Genomic DNA, 19,198 nt, shown 5'->3' with positions numbered 1-19,198 from the left:
CTTGGATTTACTTTGTACACCCGTTAGAAAACAAATCTCAGGGTTATATATGGTCTCATACAGTATATAGTATGTACTCTGATAACAAATTCACTTTGTACTTTGAGTTTAATCGCATTAGCAAAGATCTGCACTGAACCCTGGTTAATAGGGCAATAAACCAATCTGAATCTGAATTTCTGTACTTACGTGAGAAATCTTAGGAACTCGTACTTCTTAAAAATGTATTTCACTGTAATCTAGACATCTGGACCATAAACAGGCACAAATTTAGAGAATTCTCAAGCATTCTCCACCCATGTGGGAATGTAGTCAATCTAAAATGGCTTACCTTTGATAATAAACAATGACTTTAATCCCTCAGGGTAATTGTCCTCAAACATGGTAAGCACCTGGTTAAATCACAATAGTTATGATTGATTAGTTTCAGTCAATGTCTGTTGAGAAGACCAGTCTGTTCACTTTTGCCTCACAATAGACCTAGAATACTTCCTGTTGTAGCAGGGATTATACTGCGACATACAGCAAAGAGATCAAGCATTGTTGAGGATCGCCACCACCCATCCCACAATCTCCTTGACCCACTACCGTCAAGAAGGAGGTACAGAAGCATCAGGACTAGGTTTGCCAGACTGGCTAACAGCTCCTTCTCTCAAACTGTGAGACTAGTGAATACCCTGCCACCACTGAGGTCTCGTCACTGCCGTTTACTGTTTACCTGTGCTGCGCTCTGCTACATGCATGTTGAATATTTTATTAACTTATTCATAGTATAATATTTTGTTTTGTGTGCTGTGTGTGATACATCTTGTGTAGGTGCACCGTGGTCCGGAGGAATGGTTGTTTCATTTTGTTGTATATCTGTACAGTCAGATGACATTAAACTTGAACTTGAGGCAGCAAGTAACATCCTAACACCTTTGTGTATATTGATAGTCACCGTATGATATGATAATTCTACACTAGGTAAAGCAAGTTCTAAAGGAACTCACCAACAAATATTAGAAAACTATAGTACCATTGTAATCTGACCTCCAGAATCAGGTGACAAATTATATGTGAATTAATAGAACACATTATTTCCCATGATCTACTCAGTTACTATCATTGTCACCTTTCTCAAAGAAATTACCAGACACAGCTAATGGATAACTGCCTATGAACACATCACCTTTTAATGCATTAAGGTTTATATAACAAGCTACCAGAAACCTTGGATTAGTATCGTTAAAACATTATTCTTCAGTACAAATAGATTTTTTACATGCTGAATTATATGTTGCCTTACTTCTCCGTACAGTTCAACTGCAGGTTTCCATAAATGCTTCATTCCTAGATTCTCACAGTCATAGATCATTGTGATTGTTTCAATATGCTTTCCATGCTGCAAGAGAGAAAAAAAAATATCACAGAATCAATATTAGCTGGGAAATTAATATGTCAACCATGTCAGTTTTTTATTATTCCAAACAAAAACTCTCTTTTGGTGTTCAAGTGTAATTTGAATTAATAACTGGCTTTTGGCATAATGAGATTCAACACTAGCTCAAGATATTATTACTGACAGAATTGGCAATATTTACAAACACAGGAAATTCTGCAGATACAAAATGCTGGTGGAAGGCAGCATCGATAGGGAGAAGCACCGTCGACGTTTCAGGCCGAGACCCTTCGTCAGGACTAACTGAAAGGAAAGATAGTAAGGGATTTGAAAGTAGTGGGGGGGAAAGGGGAAATGCAAAATGATAGGAGAAGACCGGAAGGGGTGGGATGAAGCTAAGAGCTGGAAAGGTGATTGGCGAAAGTGATACAGAGCTGGAGAAGGGAAAGGATTATGGGATGGGAGGCCTTGGGAGAAAGAAAGGGGGAGGGGAGCACCAGAGGGAGATGGAGAACAGGCAAAGTGATGGGCAGAGAGAGAGAAAAAAAACAAACAACTAAATATGTCAGGGATGGGGTAAGAAGGGGAGGAGGGGCATTAACAGAAGTTAGAGAAGTCAATGTTTATGCCATCAGGTTGGAGGCTACCCAGCCGGTATATAAGGTGTTGTTCCTCCAACCTGAGTGTGGCTTCATCTTGACAGTAGAGGAGGCCATGGATAGACATATCAGAATGGGAATGGGACGTGGAATTAAAATGTGTGGCCACTGGGAGATCCTGCTTTCTCTGGCGGACCGAGCGTAGGTGTTCAGCGAAACGGTCCCCCAGTCTGCGTCGGGTCTCACCAATATATAAAAGGCCACACCGGGAGCACCGGACGCAGTATACCACACCAGCCGACTCACAGGTGAAGTGTCGCCTCACCTGGAAGGACTGTCTGGGGCCCTGAATGGTGGTAAGGGAGGAAGTGTAAGGGCAGGTGTAGCACTTGTTCTGCTTACAAGGATAAGTGCCAGGAGGGAGATCGGTGGGAAGAGATGGGGGGGGTGGGATGAGTGGACAAGGGAGTCTCGTAGGGAGCGATCCCTGCGGAAAGCAGAAAGAAGAGGGGAGGGAAAGATGTGCTTGGTAGGGGGATCCTGTTGGAGGTGGCGGAAGTTACAGGGAATTATACATTGGACCTGGAGGCTGGTGGGGTGGTAGGTGAGGACAAGGGGAACCCTATACCGAGTGGGGTGGCGGGCGGAAGTGGTGAGGGCAGATGTGCAGGAAATGGGAGAGATGCATTTGAGAGCAGAGTTGATGGTGGAAGAAGGGAAGGGAAAATGGGAGAGATCCATACCTGGTCCATTTCTGACACCTCCCTCCCCTTTCTTGATCTTTCTGTCTCCATCTCTGGAGACGGCTTATCTACTGATATCTACTATAAGCCTACAGACTCTCACAGCTTCCTGGACTATTCCTCTTCCCACCGTCTCTTGCAAAAATGCTATCCCCTTCTCAAAATTCCTCTGTCTCTGCCGCATCTGCTCTCAGGATGAGGCTTTTCATTCCAGGACGAAAGAGATGTCTTCCTTTTTTAAACAAAGGGGCTTCCCTTCTTCCACTTCTTCAACAAGTGCTACACCTGCCCTTACACTTCCTCCCTCACCACCATTCAGGGCCCCAGACAGTCCTTCCAGGTGAGACGACACTTCACCTGTGAGTCGGCTGGTGTGGTATACTGCGTCCGGTGCTCCCGGTGTGGCCTTTTATATATTGGTGAGACCTGACGCAGACTGGGAGACCGTTTCGCTGAACACCTACGCTCGGTCCGCCAGAGAAAGCAGGATCTCCCAGTGGCCACACATTTTAATTTCACGTCCCATTCCCATTCTGATATGTCTATCCATAGCCTCCTCTACTGTCAAGATGAAGCCACACTCAGGTTGAAGGAACAACACCTTATATACCGGCTGGGTAGCCTCCAACCTGATGGCATGAACATTGACTTCTCTAACTTCCGTTAATGCCCCTCCTCCCCTTCTTACCCCATCCCTGACATATTTAGTTGTTCTTTTTTTTCTCTCTCTGCCCATCACTCTGCCTGTTCTCCATCTCCCTCTGGTGCTCCTCCCTCCCCATTCTTTCTCCTGAGGCCTCCCATCCCATAATCCTTTCACTTCTCCAGCTCTGTATCACTTTCGCCAATCACCTTTCCAGCTCTTAGCTTCATCCCACCCCTTCCGGTCTTCTCCTATCATTTTGCATTTCCCCTTTCCCCCCCACTACTTTCAAATCCCTTACTATCTTTCCTTTCAGTTAGTCCTGACGAAGGGTCTCAACCCGAAACATCAACAGTGCTTCTCCCTATAAATGCTGCCTGGCCTGCTGCATTCCACCAGCATTTTGTGTGTGTTGCTTGAATTTCCAGCATCTGCAGATTTCCTCGTGTTTGCTCTTTAAATTCTGCAGATGCTGGAAATCCAAAGCAACAGACACAAAATGCTGGAGGAACTCAGCAGGTCAGGCAGCATCTATGGAAAAGAGTAAACAGTTGACGTTTTGGGCTGAGACCCTTCATCAGGGCTGAGAAGGAAGGGGGAAGATGCCAGAGTAAAAAGTTGAGGGGAGGAGAAAGAGGCTAGCTGGAAGGTCATAGGTGAAGCTGGTTGTGTGGGAAAGGTCAAGGGCTGCAGAAGAAAGAATCTGATGGGGGAAGAGAGTAGACCATAGGAGAAAGGGAAGGAGGAGGGGACCCAGGGAAAGCAATAGGCAGGTGAGAAAAGCAAAAGGTCAGAGTGGGGAATAGAGTAAGGGTGGGGGGGGGGGGTGGAATTTGTTTACTGGAAGGAGAAATTGAAATTCATGTCATCAGGTTGGAGGGTACTCAGACAGAATATAATGTGTTGCTCCTTCACCCTGAGGGTGGCCTCATCTTAGAACATGAAGAGGCCATGGATCAACATGTCAGAATGTGAAGTCCCAATTGTGGGAGATGGTGCAAAGGTGCTTGATGAAAGTGCCCCTCAATTTACAACAGGTCTCGCCAATATCTAACAGGTCAAAACCACAACTTTAAAACCAAACCAAAAGAGATTTCAAGGATCATACACAGCTAAGAAGGCTACAAAAGACATAGGCTCAACAATTAGATATAGATTTCATGTATGATCATAGCAGGAGATGAACAATTTTTTTCACTTCCTTCGTTATGATCATATTTTCTTACCCTAGACACTATTAACTCGTATGGTAAACGTTTCCCAAAAAATAATAGTTAATTCACAATTATAATAACAGAAATCTGAAGCGGAATTTCTTTAAAACATTTAAGTTCACAATGCAATCTACAGTTAAGTTGGACTGAACTATATATGACTACACCTATACATGAAAAATTGTTCCTTGGTTACTAAATGTCAAATTTTATTCTATGCTAGAGAGAAATTGAGATGAGGATTAATGAATCCCAACAATATCATCTACTTTCACTCTCACCTCATTGTTGCTTTTATCTTGCTGTTAAGAACCTACAGAAAAACTGTGTACCTCTCTCCTGAGAGATTCTAAGAGTGCCTGACCAAGACAGTAAATAAAGTCATACTAAGAATAAAGTAATTCTGAAATTGTAATGGATCAGATTTGCCTACTTTTATAACAATGCACCAGATCACTATGATGCAACCACAGAGTGCTGTGACTTTGATTAACAAATATTCTTTCTTAAGCTTATCAGAATTATGAACCTGAAACCTCCATTCATTGACGTTACTATGTGGAGATTTCATCATTTCCCAAGCATATTTAGAACACCATATTTTCATAATCTTTTATATGATGATTTTGTTCTGTTGTTTTAAACTCCTTCATTAGAATAAAAATAACTTAAAGTTTACTTTTAAAATCCTGAATTGCTTAATATTCAAAACTAAACTGATTATTCCAGCATTAATAATACATTAAAATCAATGCACTAGATTCCTTAAGAGTTAAAAAGTTACTTTTTATTGCACTACTTTGAAAGAAGTGTCAAACTAAAATGAGACATCTAGAATGCTAATTCAGCATAATTCAACTTTTAGCCTGGAGTTGTTCCAAATTTCTAACTTTATGCCTAAATTCAAAAAACTAGCATTTCATGATTCTGCACTGCTTATCCAGATGGCTTCCATTTTCAAATTTCAAAGGACATCTTACCTTTTTTGATTGTTTAATACACTCTTCTCGCAGCCGTTCACAGTCTCGGATTTTTGTTTTTAAAAAATCCTGTTTAGAAGCTGAATGCATCAACCCTTTTGCATCCAGAGGGCCAATTACATCATACCATATAGGGCTGCCATCTTTGTCATAGCCACACATACCTCCAGAAAAGTAACGAGTGATAACCTGCCAAAAAATATCCCACAGTCAACATTCTTTTAAAACATTTTATCTGCTTTCCCTGATTTCCAATATTTTCCTACCCATCTTAAGATCTCCCAGAAAGAAGTGGGGTTTACCACAGGAAATTCTGCATTGGTAAGTCAAATGTGTACAGAGCTAACATAGTTAATGCTATCTCTAACTTCTTTACTTCTAAGAGGATATCAGTTTTTTAAAGCTGCCCTCTTTAGATTTTAAAATGGATTAAAAACCAGCAGATGTGGCTCACATTTGTCAAAAATACATTAAATTAAAAACCCCTCAATAGGATTAGAAAAGATTGCATAAATTAGGAGGCCCTTCCAAACATCTAACTAATCCTTCCGTAATAACTTGAAGAGCTCCTCCCTCATTAATCTACCTTTTATGTAATCATGAACTTGTCTTATTATTAATCTTTCCAAATGCACCCATGTTCTTCTTACTCACTTATTAAAATCATTAACAAGATACATTTTCTATTGCTTCTTGTAACTCAGTCCTTTGATACTTATCAGTCAACAAGCTGATGGCAGCTCTCTTATGCCGCAGAGATAAAAAAAATCACTCAACATACAAATTAAGCACAAATTTTACTCTCTTCACTCTACCACCATCAAATGGAAACTATTATTCAGAACAGTTTCATTTTAATTCCTGCCTAATTACTCAGAGTATGCACTTTTTTTTTTACCCCTGCCTGTTTGATTTTTTACTGCTACTGACAACTAACTTCTAAGTTACTTGCCTAGATACTAATTTATGATCATTTATTCACATCAAAAACAGTAGCAGTCATTAGCACCATGTTCTGGAACAGTTAGTTTAATTCATTGCCCCAGTCCAACATCTCTTCCCTAAATGTTACTTCTCTTTCAACTATTTCTCATCCATTTTCATTTCTTCCCTGTAATACTCACTGTATTCATTTCAAATAGTAACTCTTCACTAGGAACTCAAGACCTTATCTTTTGCTAGTGGTTGACTTCCTCAATTAAAACAACACATACAAAATGCTACAGCTCCCCCAGCATTTTGTGTGTATGGCTCTGGATTTCTAGCACCTGAAGAAATTCAGAGGTAAAGCCACTTCTCACCTGCCTATTACTTCCTCCTGGGACCCCCCTCCTTCTCCAATGGTCCACCCTCCTCTCCTATCAGGTTCCTTCTTCTCCAGCCCTTGACCTTTTCCAGCTGGCTCCACCTAACACCTTCCAGCTAGCCCCCTTCTCTTTCCCCACTTTCGTTATTCTGAAGAAGGGTCTCGGCCCAAAACGATTATCTGTTTATTTCCATAGATGTTGCCTGACCTGCTGCATTTTGTGTGTGTTGATCTGCAGAATCTCGTGTTCCTCAATTAAATAATGCCAGTCAAACAGAAACTCCCCATTTTGAAATCAAATTGGCCACTGTTTATTTGCTTCTTTTTGATGAAAGTGTTCCTCAACTTCGTTCCCAATTACAGGTTCATTTGCCTGGTCAATTTATTGCTTTCCTCAAATGTTGGTAACCTGTCTTATTCATGACTCATTTCCTCCAGTATTTACAGCATGGCAGGGTAGAATGGCCTGGTATGCCGCCAGAATTACCAAGAAGGGCAACTGTCCTACAAATTTTATAGCAGCATTCAATAGAATGTTTTGTTCCATTTCACAACCAGTATCAGGAGCTAACTCAAAAGGTCGCCCTTGCCCGTAAAAAGTTTGTACATTCTCCCCATGACCAGGTGCCCTGGTTTCCTCTCACCATCCAAAAATGTACCACTTGGTAGGTTAATTGGGCATTGTAAATTGTCCTGTGATTAGACTAGGATTAAATCACCGGGGGGATTGCTGGGTGTCGCAACTGGAGATGAGAGGGACTCAGTAAAGATGGAGGTTTGCATTGCACAGAATATGTTAAGAAGATGAAGGGGGTTGTACCATGAAAGGGTTTATGAAGAAAGCAGAGACAGATAGGGATTCCAAGAAGCAAGAGAACATAGATGAAACAAATGTGCATGGGGGTGTGGGGGGGGGGGGGGGGGGAGTGCAAATGCAGGAGTAGGAGCTGCAATAGTCAAAAGCACTTCACTCAGTCTCTTTCCCAGCTGTTATTGCAAATAGCTCCCGAACTTGAAGAACAGAGCATCCTTACTCACTGCTCCACAGATATATCCAAAACCTCTACAGCTGAAACAGAAGACAACAGATCTGTGCTGCACTAGCAAGTTTCAACTTAATCCTCAATCCACTTGTGCTTATCTTGGAGGTGGAGTGAGTGTGTGCATTGCTATGGGGTGATAAATATTTCCCCATTACCGTGCTGTTTAGGATTTGGATTATATCACCCAATAAACTGGAAGGTACATTGATTATTTAATAGATGCGTTCAGAACAATATATAATTGAAAAAGGGATACAAGGATAAAGCGGGAATTTGGCTGCTCTTCAAGTTCGCTGATGTTGACTCAATGGACCAAATGAGGCCTTTCCGTTTGCAGCATCCTATGAGTTCACCATCAATATCCCCACATTCATAAATTTTACTTCAGATGGCTTTGTTCAGGCGAAAAGCAGTACAGTCAAAATATGCATACTTCTCCCATTTTCTGCCAAGTAGGCAGCTATCGATCAAAAAGGGAAGAAAAACTGTAGCTGTTGGAAAGTGGAAATAAAAAAAATAGAAACCACTAGAAATGCTCAGCATATCCATAGAGTGAAGAACCAGCAACAAACAAAGCTGCTGGAAGAACTCAGCAAGTCAAGGAGTATTTGTGGAAGGAGTGGAGACCTGATGGCACGAAGATCATCCCCGTCACCCATCCAGCCACCTTCCCCTTCACCTAGTCTCACCTATCACCTGCTAGCTTGTACTTCTTCCCCTCCTTACTTTCTTATTCTGGCTTCTCCCCTTACTTTCCAGTCCCGATGAAGGGTCTTGGCCTGAAATGTCAACTGTTTATTCCCCTCTGTAGAGGCTGCCTGACTTGCTGAATTCACCAGCATCTTATGTGGTGTTGCTTAAAATTTCGAGCATCTGCAGAATCTCTTGTGTTGATGATGAGGCCTTGACAGTTGCAGTTGATCATTACAGCGGGCAGAAGAACGAGAACACAGGGGAAAGGAGAAAAAAAGATACTCCTAGAATCATGAGTTACAGAGCAAAGTTCAATCATTGAATTTGTTGCTGATTTTGTAATATGCCTAGGAGAAAGATGAAGTGTTGATTTTTGATCCTACACCATTCCAATTAATCTGATTTAAGAGGCCAAAGAGAGAACTCTAGTATCAGTGCTCAGTTAGATTTTCAGCAACAAGGACTTTCCAGAAAATCTGGAACTTATGCGTTTGAGCAAATGACTCTCAGAAGTGATGCAGATCCAGCTGCCGCTAAAAGTGCCCCAGGGCCTCTGTACCTCCCTCTGTAACTGGATCCTCGACTTCCTAACCGGAAGACCACAGTCTTTTCAGATTGGTGATAACATATCCTCTTTGCTGACGATCAACACTGGCACAACTCAGGGGTGTGTGCTTAGCCCATTGCTCTACTCTCTGTATACCATGACTGTGTGGCTAGGCATAGCTCAAATACCATCTACAAATTTGCTGACAATACAACCATTGTTGGTAGAATCTCAGGTGGTGACAAGGGGGCCATAAAGAGTGAGATATGCTAACTAGTGGAGTGGTGCCACAGCAACAACCTGGCACTCAACATCAGTAAGACGAAAGAGCTGATTGTGGACTTTAGGAAGGGTAAGACGAATGAACACGTACCAATCCTCATAGAGGGATCAGACGTGGAGAGAGTGAGCAGCTTCAAGTTCCTGGGTGTCAAGATCTCTGAGGATCTAATCTGGTCCCAGCATATCGATGTAGTCATAAAGAAGGCAAGACAGCGGCTATACTTTATTAGGAGTTTGAAGCAATTTGGCATGTCAACAAATATACTCAAAAACTTCTGTCGTTGCACTGTGGAGAGCATTCTGACAGGCTGCATCACTGGTATGGAGGGGCTACTACACAGGACTGAAAGAAGCTGCAGAAGGTTTTTAATCTTGTCAGCTCCATCTTGGGTACTAGCTTACGAAGTATTCAGGACATCTTTAGGAAGCAGTGTCTTAGAAAGGCAGCGTCCATTATTAAAGACCTCCAGCACCCAGGGCATGCCCTTTTCTCACTGTTACCATCTGATAGGAGATACAGAAGCCTGACGGCACATACTCAGCAATTTAGGAATAGCTTCTTCCCCTCTGCCATCCGATTCCTAAATGGACTTTGAAGCTTTGGACGTTACAACACTTGTTTTTAAATATACAGTATTTCTGTTTTTTCACATTATTTTCGATAACCTATTTTGATTTACTTGTTTATTTATTATGTTTTATTTTTATTCATTATTTTTCCCCGCTCTCTCTCTCTCTCGCTCTCTCTCTGCTAGATTATGTATTGCATTGAACTGCTGTTGCTAAGTTAACAAATTTCACGTCACGTGCTGGTGATAATAAATCTGATTCTGACTCTGAAGTACTGCCCACCACTATTCCAGATTCTCAATTTAAGGTCTTGAAGGATGCAGCTAGAGGATTTAAGACCTACAAACCATAAAAGCAGATTAATACCCATACCAAATTTAGCATGGGGAAGATAGTTATAAAATCTTGAAATGTGACAATACCATTTGTGATTCTCAGTCAAACCAAGTTATCACAAAACAGGTTTGTAGTTCCTCAAGTCATTATGCTGCTGGACTTCCCACGGCATTAATTGTATTCTATTTCATTATAAAACAAGCAATTACTTTTCCATAAAGTGTAGACTGAATCAGGTATTTCGTGCTAACCTTTAAGAATCTTAATAGCATTTAATCAGAGTTAGGTAATGTAACTTATAAAATTGCTGATTATAGCATTCAATTTCTTGTTCAAGGTTCACAGATCTGTTTAATCAGCTTTAAGTCATATCATAAAGTTCCCTCCCCCAACACACACAGAACTTCAGTATTACCTCCGGAGGTTCCCAACTGCTAGTGAGTGTGTCAACTTTGATTTGTCTTCTGAACTCTACATGCTAAAAATAAACATGAAGACAAGTTAACTTCCCATTCAACACAGCGCCATGTCAACCAGCTGAACTTAATTATCATTAGCATAAAATTAAATAATTGAGTCAAGCAGCTTTGAGCTTTCTGCAGCATAAATTTAATATTTCCTTAGGTAATGAAACAGAACAGGGATAACATTTAGGTATGAGTATGAGGTGGAAAATAAAATTCACATCACACAAGTACCAGGTACTGACCAAACTGGGAAATGGAAACTAAATTGGTTTATTATTGTCACATATACCAAGTTACAGTGAAAAGCTTGTCTTGCATTACAGATCAAATCATTACACAGTGTGTTCAGTTAGTTTAAAGTATGAATGCAGAATAAAGTGCACCAGTTACAGAGAAAGTGCAGTCAGGTAGACAATAAGGTTCAAAATGGGTAGCATAGCGGTTAGCACAACGCTCTACAGTACAAGTGACCCAAGTATAATTCCTGCTGCTGCCTGTAAGGAGTTTGTATGTTCACTTCACGACTGCGTGGGTTTCCTCCCACAGTCCAAAGGAGTACTGGTTGGTAGGTTAATTTGTCATTGTAAATTGTCCCCGGTTAATCAGGAGACTGCTGGGTGGTGCAGCTGGAAGGTCCTATTCCTCACTGTATATAAACAAGCATACATATAAATAAATCAATCATAATGCTCTAGCGTTAAAAGGAGCCTAACCACCTTCTCTTCATGTTCACCACTTTAACCATCAGCATCAGTATTCTGGGAACTCATCACTGATCTGTCACATAAATATTTCAGCTTCTCACGAGCTGCTCAGATACTACACAGAGAGTGACTCATTTCCTGACTCTTTTAAGTCATTCCAATTACAAGGCAAAAAACAGGACCATTATGCAATACACTCTAAAAAACTGTTTTGCAGTAGATCAACTCTATCCAGGCAGGTGAAAGAACCCATTCACCATTCTAAATGTTCTTTCATCACCAGTGCAACATAATTGTAAGATGTACCAACACGGTGTCAGCACCTCCAAAATCTGCAACATGTATCTTGAACCATTGAGCTGTGCAGCACAGAAACAGCCTCTTCAGCACACTACATTCATGCTATCCTTTTGGGCCATCTGCACAAATCTCATTTTCCCACATCAAGTTTATATCCTTCTTTGTTTTAAACACCGGAACAAATGTCTCTTAAACGTAACAATAAGTATGATTTCATCAACTCTACTTGCAGCAAGTTCCAGATACTAACTACTCTCTAGGTAAAAAGCTTTCCCCTTAAATCCCATTTAAAAATTCTTCTTCTAATATTGAATCTATGCCCTCTTGCTCTTGATACATTTATCATGGAAAAAGGGTACCATCTACCCGATCTTACAATTTTATATATATCAATTAGGTCACCTATCTGCCCTTCTTTGCTCGAGGGAAAATAAGTCCAAGCTATCCAAACTCTCCTCAGTAACTAAATTTCTCCAGTCAAAATCTTAGTGAATCTCCTCTACACTCTCATCGGTGTAGCCACATTCTTCCTTTATGGTGGTGACCAGAAACACATACAATAGTCCAAAGTTCATAAATTCAAAGTTCAAAGGAAATGTTATTATCAAAGTACATATATGTCACCATACATAATCCTGAGATTCATCTTCTTTGGGCATACTCAACAAATACATAGAATAGTAACTACAACAGAATCAATGGATGGGCACCCAACTAGGGCATTCATCCAGAGTGCACAAGACAGCAAACTGTGCCAATGCAAAAAGAAGAACCAACAATATAAATAAGTAAGCAATAAATATCAAAAACATGGGAGGAAGAATCCTTGATAGTGAGTCCATTGGGAACATTTCAATGATGGGGCAAGTGAAATTATCCCCTTTGTTAAAGAGCCTGATTGTTGAGGGGTAATAGCTGTTCCTAAACCTGGTGGTGCATGTGTCCATGAGCAGAATAATCAATGTTTTATAAGGTTACAACATAACGTTTCAACTTCCAGACGAAATGAAACGTCTCAACCTGAAACGTCAACTGCCCATTTCCTTTTACAGATGTTTCCTATTACAGTTCCTCCAGTGGTTTGTTTTGTTTTTACTCTAGATTCCAACATCAGCAGTCTCTTGTTTCCAACTTTTATATCATATGCTCCAACCTATGAAAGCAAGCACAAAGTAAACTTTCTTCATGGCCCTGTCTACCCCTGTTGCCATTTTCTGGGAACTTAGAACTTCAACCCAAGGATCTTCAGTCTGCAATATTTCTTAGCACCCTGTTACTTCATGTATATTCATATCACTGACTGAATGACTGAAATGCATCACCTCACACCTAAGATTAACTTTAATCTTTTTATACTCCACTCAACAGACTCAATATTTTGTCTTTAATTTGTTATTTCTGAAATTGATATGAACATTTGCAAGTAGAGTGAAACTGTGGTCTTGTTAGTAAATGTGAAGACAAACCCTGGTTTAATACTATCTGTGTGCCTACCAAATTTATCACAACATTCAGTGAATCATTTAAATAACCAACTAAGAAATTGATAGAGTCCTGAAACATCTTTGGAAATATATGAAACTGGAGATCTCTGATGGGAAAGATGAAGCTACAAAATAACTTGATATATGAATCTAACCAGTGTTAGTGCTCATACTTTGCAACACATGATAGGATAAAGTTATGAATCTTAAATTACCCAAACAGCAAGCTAATGATTTTGGCCAGTCTAGTGACTAGAGTTTCAATCATGGAGTAATGGAAATTTAAAACAACCAGGGCATGCACAATTAACTTACAATAGGACTCAAATCTGTGTTAAGAATTTTACCATTTAGTATTCTTTCTCTGCTTTTAGAGTCCAAAGTAAATGATTTTAACATTGGTTTAACAATTAAGTGCCACTTTTTTTAACCACTCTTTTTTTTTCAATTTAATCACAGCTTTGGAAATACAATATTTGTCAATTACTTCCATCAGGTCTAGGAAATGAATTGAGAGGAATGGAGGAATGGCTGCTTATCCCAAAAAAAAAGTAGGGAAGGTCTGGCTCCTGCTGAAGAAAATGAGAAACACCAACAGTAATATATTTTAACAGATTTTCCTACCTTGCGAACCATATGCTCTGCCTTCTGAAGGTTGAAACTCCTGGCTGTAAATACAAGCTTACAGTTACTTTCTTTTATTCTCAGATTAAAACATATTTCTTACTTGGAATGCAAATAAGATGAAGCTTTAGCTTAAACAGAATAGGAGATCAGTTTTAACTTATAAAACTCTTTGGAGATTTAAAGTAGTAAAGTAGCATTAAAAATAGTTATCCAGATAGAACACACTTCATTTCCTCAGCTATAGTTAGCTAGTCACTATTTTAACTCACATACTCGGCTTCCTCAACCTAGGATTACTGGCCATTTGTTCCCTACTTCTGCTCATATCCACTGCTTGTCTGGAAATCCAGCATCACTTTCATTCGCCTGATATTTACTTTCCTCTTCTGATCTTAAAAATTGTGAAAATCTAAAAATATATTTAAGGTACAAATTCACTTATTCACAAATCCCATTTTACATATTTCAAAGCACTGGAGCAAAATATGTTTAATGGAAATTGTAATTTTCTACATACTACAAATCCCATTAATTGTCAATATGTTTCTGCCATTACTTTAAGTTTATGTTATAGAAAGTAAATACAAAAAATATCACTTATCCCACATTATTTTTTAATATCAGTGTTCCATATTTATAATTTTCTTGGTTGCTGTGATAGTCACATATAAAATATTTAAATGAAATATTTGCCACATGAAAACTATCTGTCATCTTTTCATTTAATCCAAACTGTTCAAGCTCAGAATTATCATTTACCCGACTAATGTGACAAAAGTCATTCTAAAACTTAGTCACTTCTTTATCTTTCACCTTAAATCATGTGTAATCAAAATTTCTACATGCACATAACTGATATCATAATCAATGCAAAGGTCAACCATTTATCAATGTACAGGAGAAATATGGAAAGAAAATGAAGTAACACAACATTGCTTTATGGATACTCTATTAAGTATTTTAATGGCATTAGGCAGAAATGTATTGAGGAAGTTTCTATGAATCACCAAGCTCTCCACTATAAGTAGTGATAGTTATTTATAGATTACAATTCACTTATTGGGCTACAAAGTGCAGACTTTGACTCATGGTTCCAAAGCGAAATGCCTGCATTCAGCAGATCCCATATATTTAAGTCCAAGATTTACATGACACATGCATTTTCTTAAAAAAGGCTGTAGCTACTGGAACTCTGCAGTAAAAACAGAACATACTGAATACTTAGGAAGTCAGGCATGATCTGAAGAAGGAAAGAAAAATATTAATGTTGACATTTCTCTCTCCACAGATGGTGTCTAATCTGCTGAATATTTCCAGCATTATCTGTTTTCATTCAGGATGCACAGCAGGTCCAGAATGTGTTCTGGGAGGCAAATGCTTCTGAATTTTCACACATTTTTAAGGGTTTATATTTTTATTAGAAACTGATAAAACTTGACATCTTGGACAGAATGCACAGCTCTAACCCAGTGTAATCTCCTGTCAATCAGGCTATTCTTTGGGTGGGGCTCAGACCAATCTCAGCAACAGAGGGTCAGCTCAATTTTACCCTCCTTACTGAAATGTGCTTTAGACTTTTCTCTAATAATAAGTCATATAAACATATCTACATCAATAAAGCACCTCATCATATCAAACCTGCTTTTCTCCATTTATTATGTTTTTGCAATCCGAACCAGGATGGTGCATCCTCTGGAAACTGCAAGTGGAAGCATACCCACACGTTTGTTGCCTTTGTTCATCGAGGTTTTGGTGGTGCTGTCAGGATAGCCAAGGCTAGTCACTGTGGTGCCTCTATAAATGACACACATTGCAGCCAGATGCATTGGAAGTGGAGGGAATAATTGTTGAGGTTGTTTGATGAGGTACCAGTCATATGTACATAGGTCATATACATCCCTGAGATTCATTTTCTTGCTGGTATATGCAATAAATCCATAATAGAATAATAACTAAAACAAAATAATGACCATAATAGAACCAATGGAAGACCACACCAACCTGGGTGTACAACCAGTGTGCAAATACAAAAAGAAATAACTAATAATAATAATAGTAATAATAAGTAAGCAATGAATATTGAGAACACGAGGTGAAGAGTCCTTGAAAGTGAGCCCATAGGTTGTAGGAACAGTTCAGTGATGGGGTAAGTGAAGTTGAGTGAAGTGAGCCATTTTGTTCTGCATGGATCAAATTTCTTGAGAAATGTGGGAACTGTAACCTCCCAACTGCAGACTGTTTCAGCAAACTCCTGAAATGTGCCTCGTAGACAGTAAAAAGACATTGATAAAGATGACCTGAATTTGCGTGGTACCTTTAATTAAAAAGCTCCTTAGTTTTTCATAAGCTCTCCAGACTCAGCCAGCTAATTCATAATACTTTTTTATCTGACCTGGTCTTTTGTTATGGTGGACTTTAACCTGTTTCCTAAAGCCCTACTGTATCGCAGCCTCCTGCAGATACCCATGCCGAAAAAAAGATGTCTTTAATCAACTTGCTTTTATCACTTAATACCATTAATCACTTTAAGTATTACAACACCTGTCATTTTAGCAAATACAACAGTTACTCTTCATCCTAGGTCCAAAAGAGACCAGTTAATCTATTTCTGATGCAGCTGGTTGAAAAAGGCACGTAAACCAAGATGGTTTGTTCCTCTTTGATTCATACCATGAGAGCTTAAGCATTTAACTAAGCAGGTAAATACAATGCCATCTTAACTAAAGTATAATGTGACATATTGTCAATGTGGATTGCTAAAGCAAATTGAGCATCTGCCAAACACATTCAGTTAAAATTATCAACCAAATGCCTAACGTTGGGTTCAAGTACAAAAGCAGCTTATTTGATTACATTGTGTAGTTGTTTTCTCACAATTTCTATAGATGCAAACTCGCTGTGTCACCGCCTGATATGGGGTATGGGGGTACTACTGCACAGGAACAAAATAAGCTGCAGGAAGTTGTAAATTTAGACAGCTCCATCACGGACACTAGCCCCCACATAGTATCCAGGACACCTTCAAGGAGCGATGCTTCAAAAAAAGGCAGCATTCATCATAAAGGACCCCCATCACCCAAGTTATGCCTTGTTCTCATTGCTACCACCAGGAAGGAGGTACAGAAGCCTGAAGGCACACACTCAGCAATTCAGGAACAGCTTCTTCCCCTCTACCATCCAATTTCTGGACAGATATTGAACCCAGGAACACTACCTCACTACATTTTTATTTTTATACTGCTTGTTTAATTTAACTATATTTTTTTTCACTGCTTTTGCTCTATTATTAAGCATTGTGCTGCAGCCACAAAGTCAACAAATTTCACGACATATGCTGGTTAAAACAATCCTGTTTCTGATTCTCATTATGCAGATTGACTGAGTTACTGTGATTATGAATGGGGCAGTATGGCAGTGTTTGATGAATAGTTATCAATCAGGAAGCCCATAACATTCTACTTAATTTCTATTTCAAAGAATATCAGAGAAGACAGAAGTGTGACACATGTGCATTAGCATGATGTGCAAGTGTTGCTGAAGGTTGATGAATGTGATGAAACCTTAAGGCAATGGTTTTCAAACATTATATTTTTAGGTGACCAAATGGCTCATAGAGAGGACACGATAGTATTAACCATAATAAGTTCTCTGGTCAGCAGGCTAGCATTTATTTGGAGGGTGGAAATAATTAAACATTTTTTAAACATCCCTCATCCTTCCTGGGAATTATTCCCCTCCATATTGAAAAGTCACTGTTTTAAGGTCAACTATTGCAACCTTGTCTGTACTATGCTATTAGCAATGGAAGTCAAGTGTAATAAATAGATGTCTGTGATAATAAACTACCTGGTACAGCCGCACCACACTCCAATCAACAATAAATCACAAAAGTTGCATGCTAATTATAAATAAGGGAGAAGACGTTGTGCCTCTTGAGGTTCTGAAATTTGGTGAAGAGAAAATCCAGTCACAAATTCATAATTTATCTTCATATCTAGGAAGACAAGGGCACAATAGGGGAACTCAGATACCATTAGTCATAAAAGAAAGAAAATGAATTCAATTGCAGTAATCAAGGAGGTCATCACAGCAAGAAAGATCATTGCCAGGGTCTTCCTTGGTTACCTTCTTTTGGCAGCTGAAGAATTGTCCCTAATATTACAAAGCAGATTCTATCCAGAGGCAAAAGGGCAGGAGGTCCATTACATATAAACTCCAAGAGAAATGCAGGAACAGGACACATGGCCTTTTTTTCCACCTACCGATGTATTTAATCCATCATTCAACGAGTGGTTAGTTGCACATGTAAATGTATCTCTGCTTCACGCATTGCATGCAAACAGTGAATCTCTCCAACAATCTCAGTGCAAGGTTGCATTGCATCACTGCCCCAATCCCTTCCTCAGTGCAAAGCTACACCTCATCCTCAACAAGCTGCTAAATTAAATAGAGCTAATCCTCAGGACAAATGGAAAACATTTCAACCAACACTCAGTCCACCTCAAAGCCAAAATCATCCCAACTTCAGTTATCAAATTGCAGTACATAGATGACATTCCTTATCAGTCAGGGCATCAAAGGATATGACAAGAAGGCAAGTGTATGGGGTTGAGTGGGATCCAGGATCAGCCATGATGGAATAGCAGAGCAGACTTGATGGGCTGAATGGCCTAATACTGCTCCTGTGCCTTATGGTCTTATGTTCATATTTAGAAGCCAAACTCAGTCATCAATGACTCATTCAGGAAAATGAAGGAAAGAACTGGCCTTATATTTAACAATTGCAAAACAATGATCCCCGAGCAAATTGTCCTTGCTGTATTGTAGTGGTCCACAATAAGCTCCTAAATATGTGGACCACTTCCCATCTCATGAGCCACCTCTCAATGACAAAATTGCCAATTGCCCTCAATACACCAGCACGGTCATCTGCCTGTCTAGAGAAACGAACAAAATGATCAAGACCTCAGTACCTTCAAAATGCTCGTGTTTACCAGGTAGAAGTGACTGCCATCCTCCTGTGCACTTCTGAATCATGGGCTACTACTGCAAATATGTTGTCTCTGCAAAGACCCCTGTATTCATCAGCAGGTTTAGTGTACCAACATCATTAAGTTCTCCCAGGCCAACATTCCCAGAATTAAGGCCCTAATTGCATTTGGTTGACTTTAATGGGCAGGCCACATTGCCTGCTTGCTTAATACCACACTCCTGAAACAAACACTCTGCTAAAGCTTTGTCAGATCAGGAGATCAGAATCAGAATCAGGTTTAATATCA

At 39.6% G+C, this 19,198-nt stretch overlaps 1 protein-coding gene across 5 annotated transcripts in view; it reads right to left on the bottom strand.

Annotated features, from left to right (window-relative positions):
* sec14l8 (SEC14-like lipid binding 8) overlaps window positions 1-19,198 on the bottom strand; it is a 70,090-nt gene that overhangs the window by 31,303 nt on the left and 19,589 nt on the right. For all 5 annotated transcript variants that reach the window (XM_073065676.1, XM_073065678.1, XM_073065679.1 and 2 more), the window contains 5 exons: window positions 13,917-13,960; window positions 10,753-10,815; window positions 5,561-5,749; window positions 1,289-1,384; window positions 332-392 (listed from right to left, as the gene is read on the bottom strand). In XM_073065676.1, the coding sequence (XP_072921777.1) occupies window positions 332-392; window positions 1,289-1,384; window positions 5,561-5,749; window positions 10,753-10,815; window positions 13,917-13,960 (453 nt within the window). The remainder of the gene's footprint in view (window positions 1-331; window positions 393-1,288; window positions 1,385-5,560; window positions 5,750-10,752; window positions 10,816-13,916; window positions 13,961-19,198) is intronic.

This window comes from Hemitrygon akajei, chromosome 14 (assembly GCF_048418815.1).
Source record: "Hemitrygon akajei chromosome 14, sHemAka1.3, whole genome shotgun sequence".
Classification (NCBI taxonomy): domain Eukaryota; kingdom Metazoa; phylum Chordata; class Chondrichthyes; order Myliobatiformes; family Dasyatidae; genus Hemitrygon; species Hemitrygon akajei.
The sequence above is the reverse complement of the archived record's forward strand: the minus strand, read 5'-3'. Positions and strand labels throughout refer to the sequence as shown.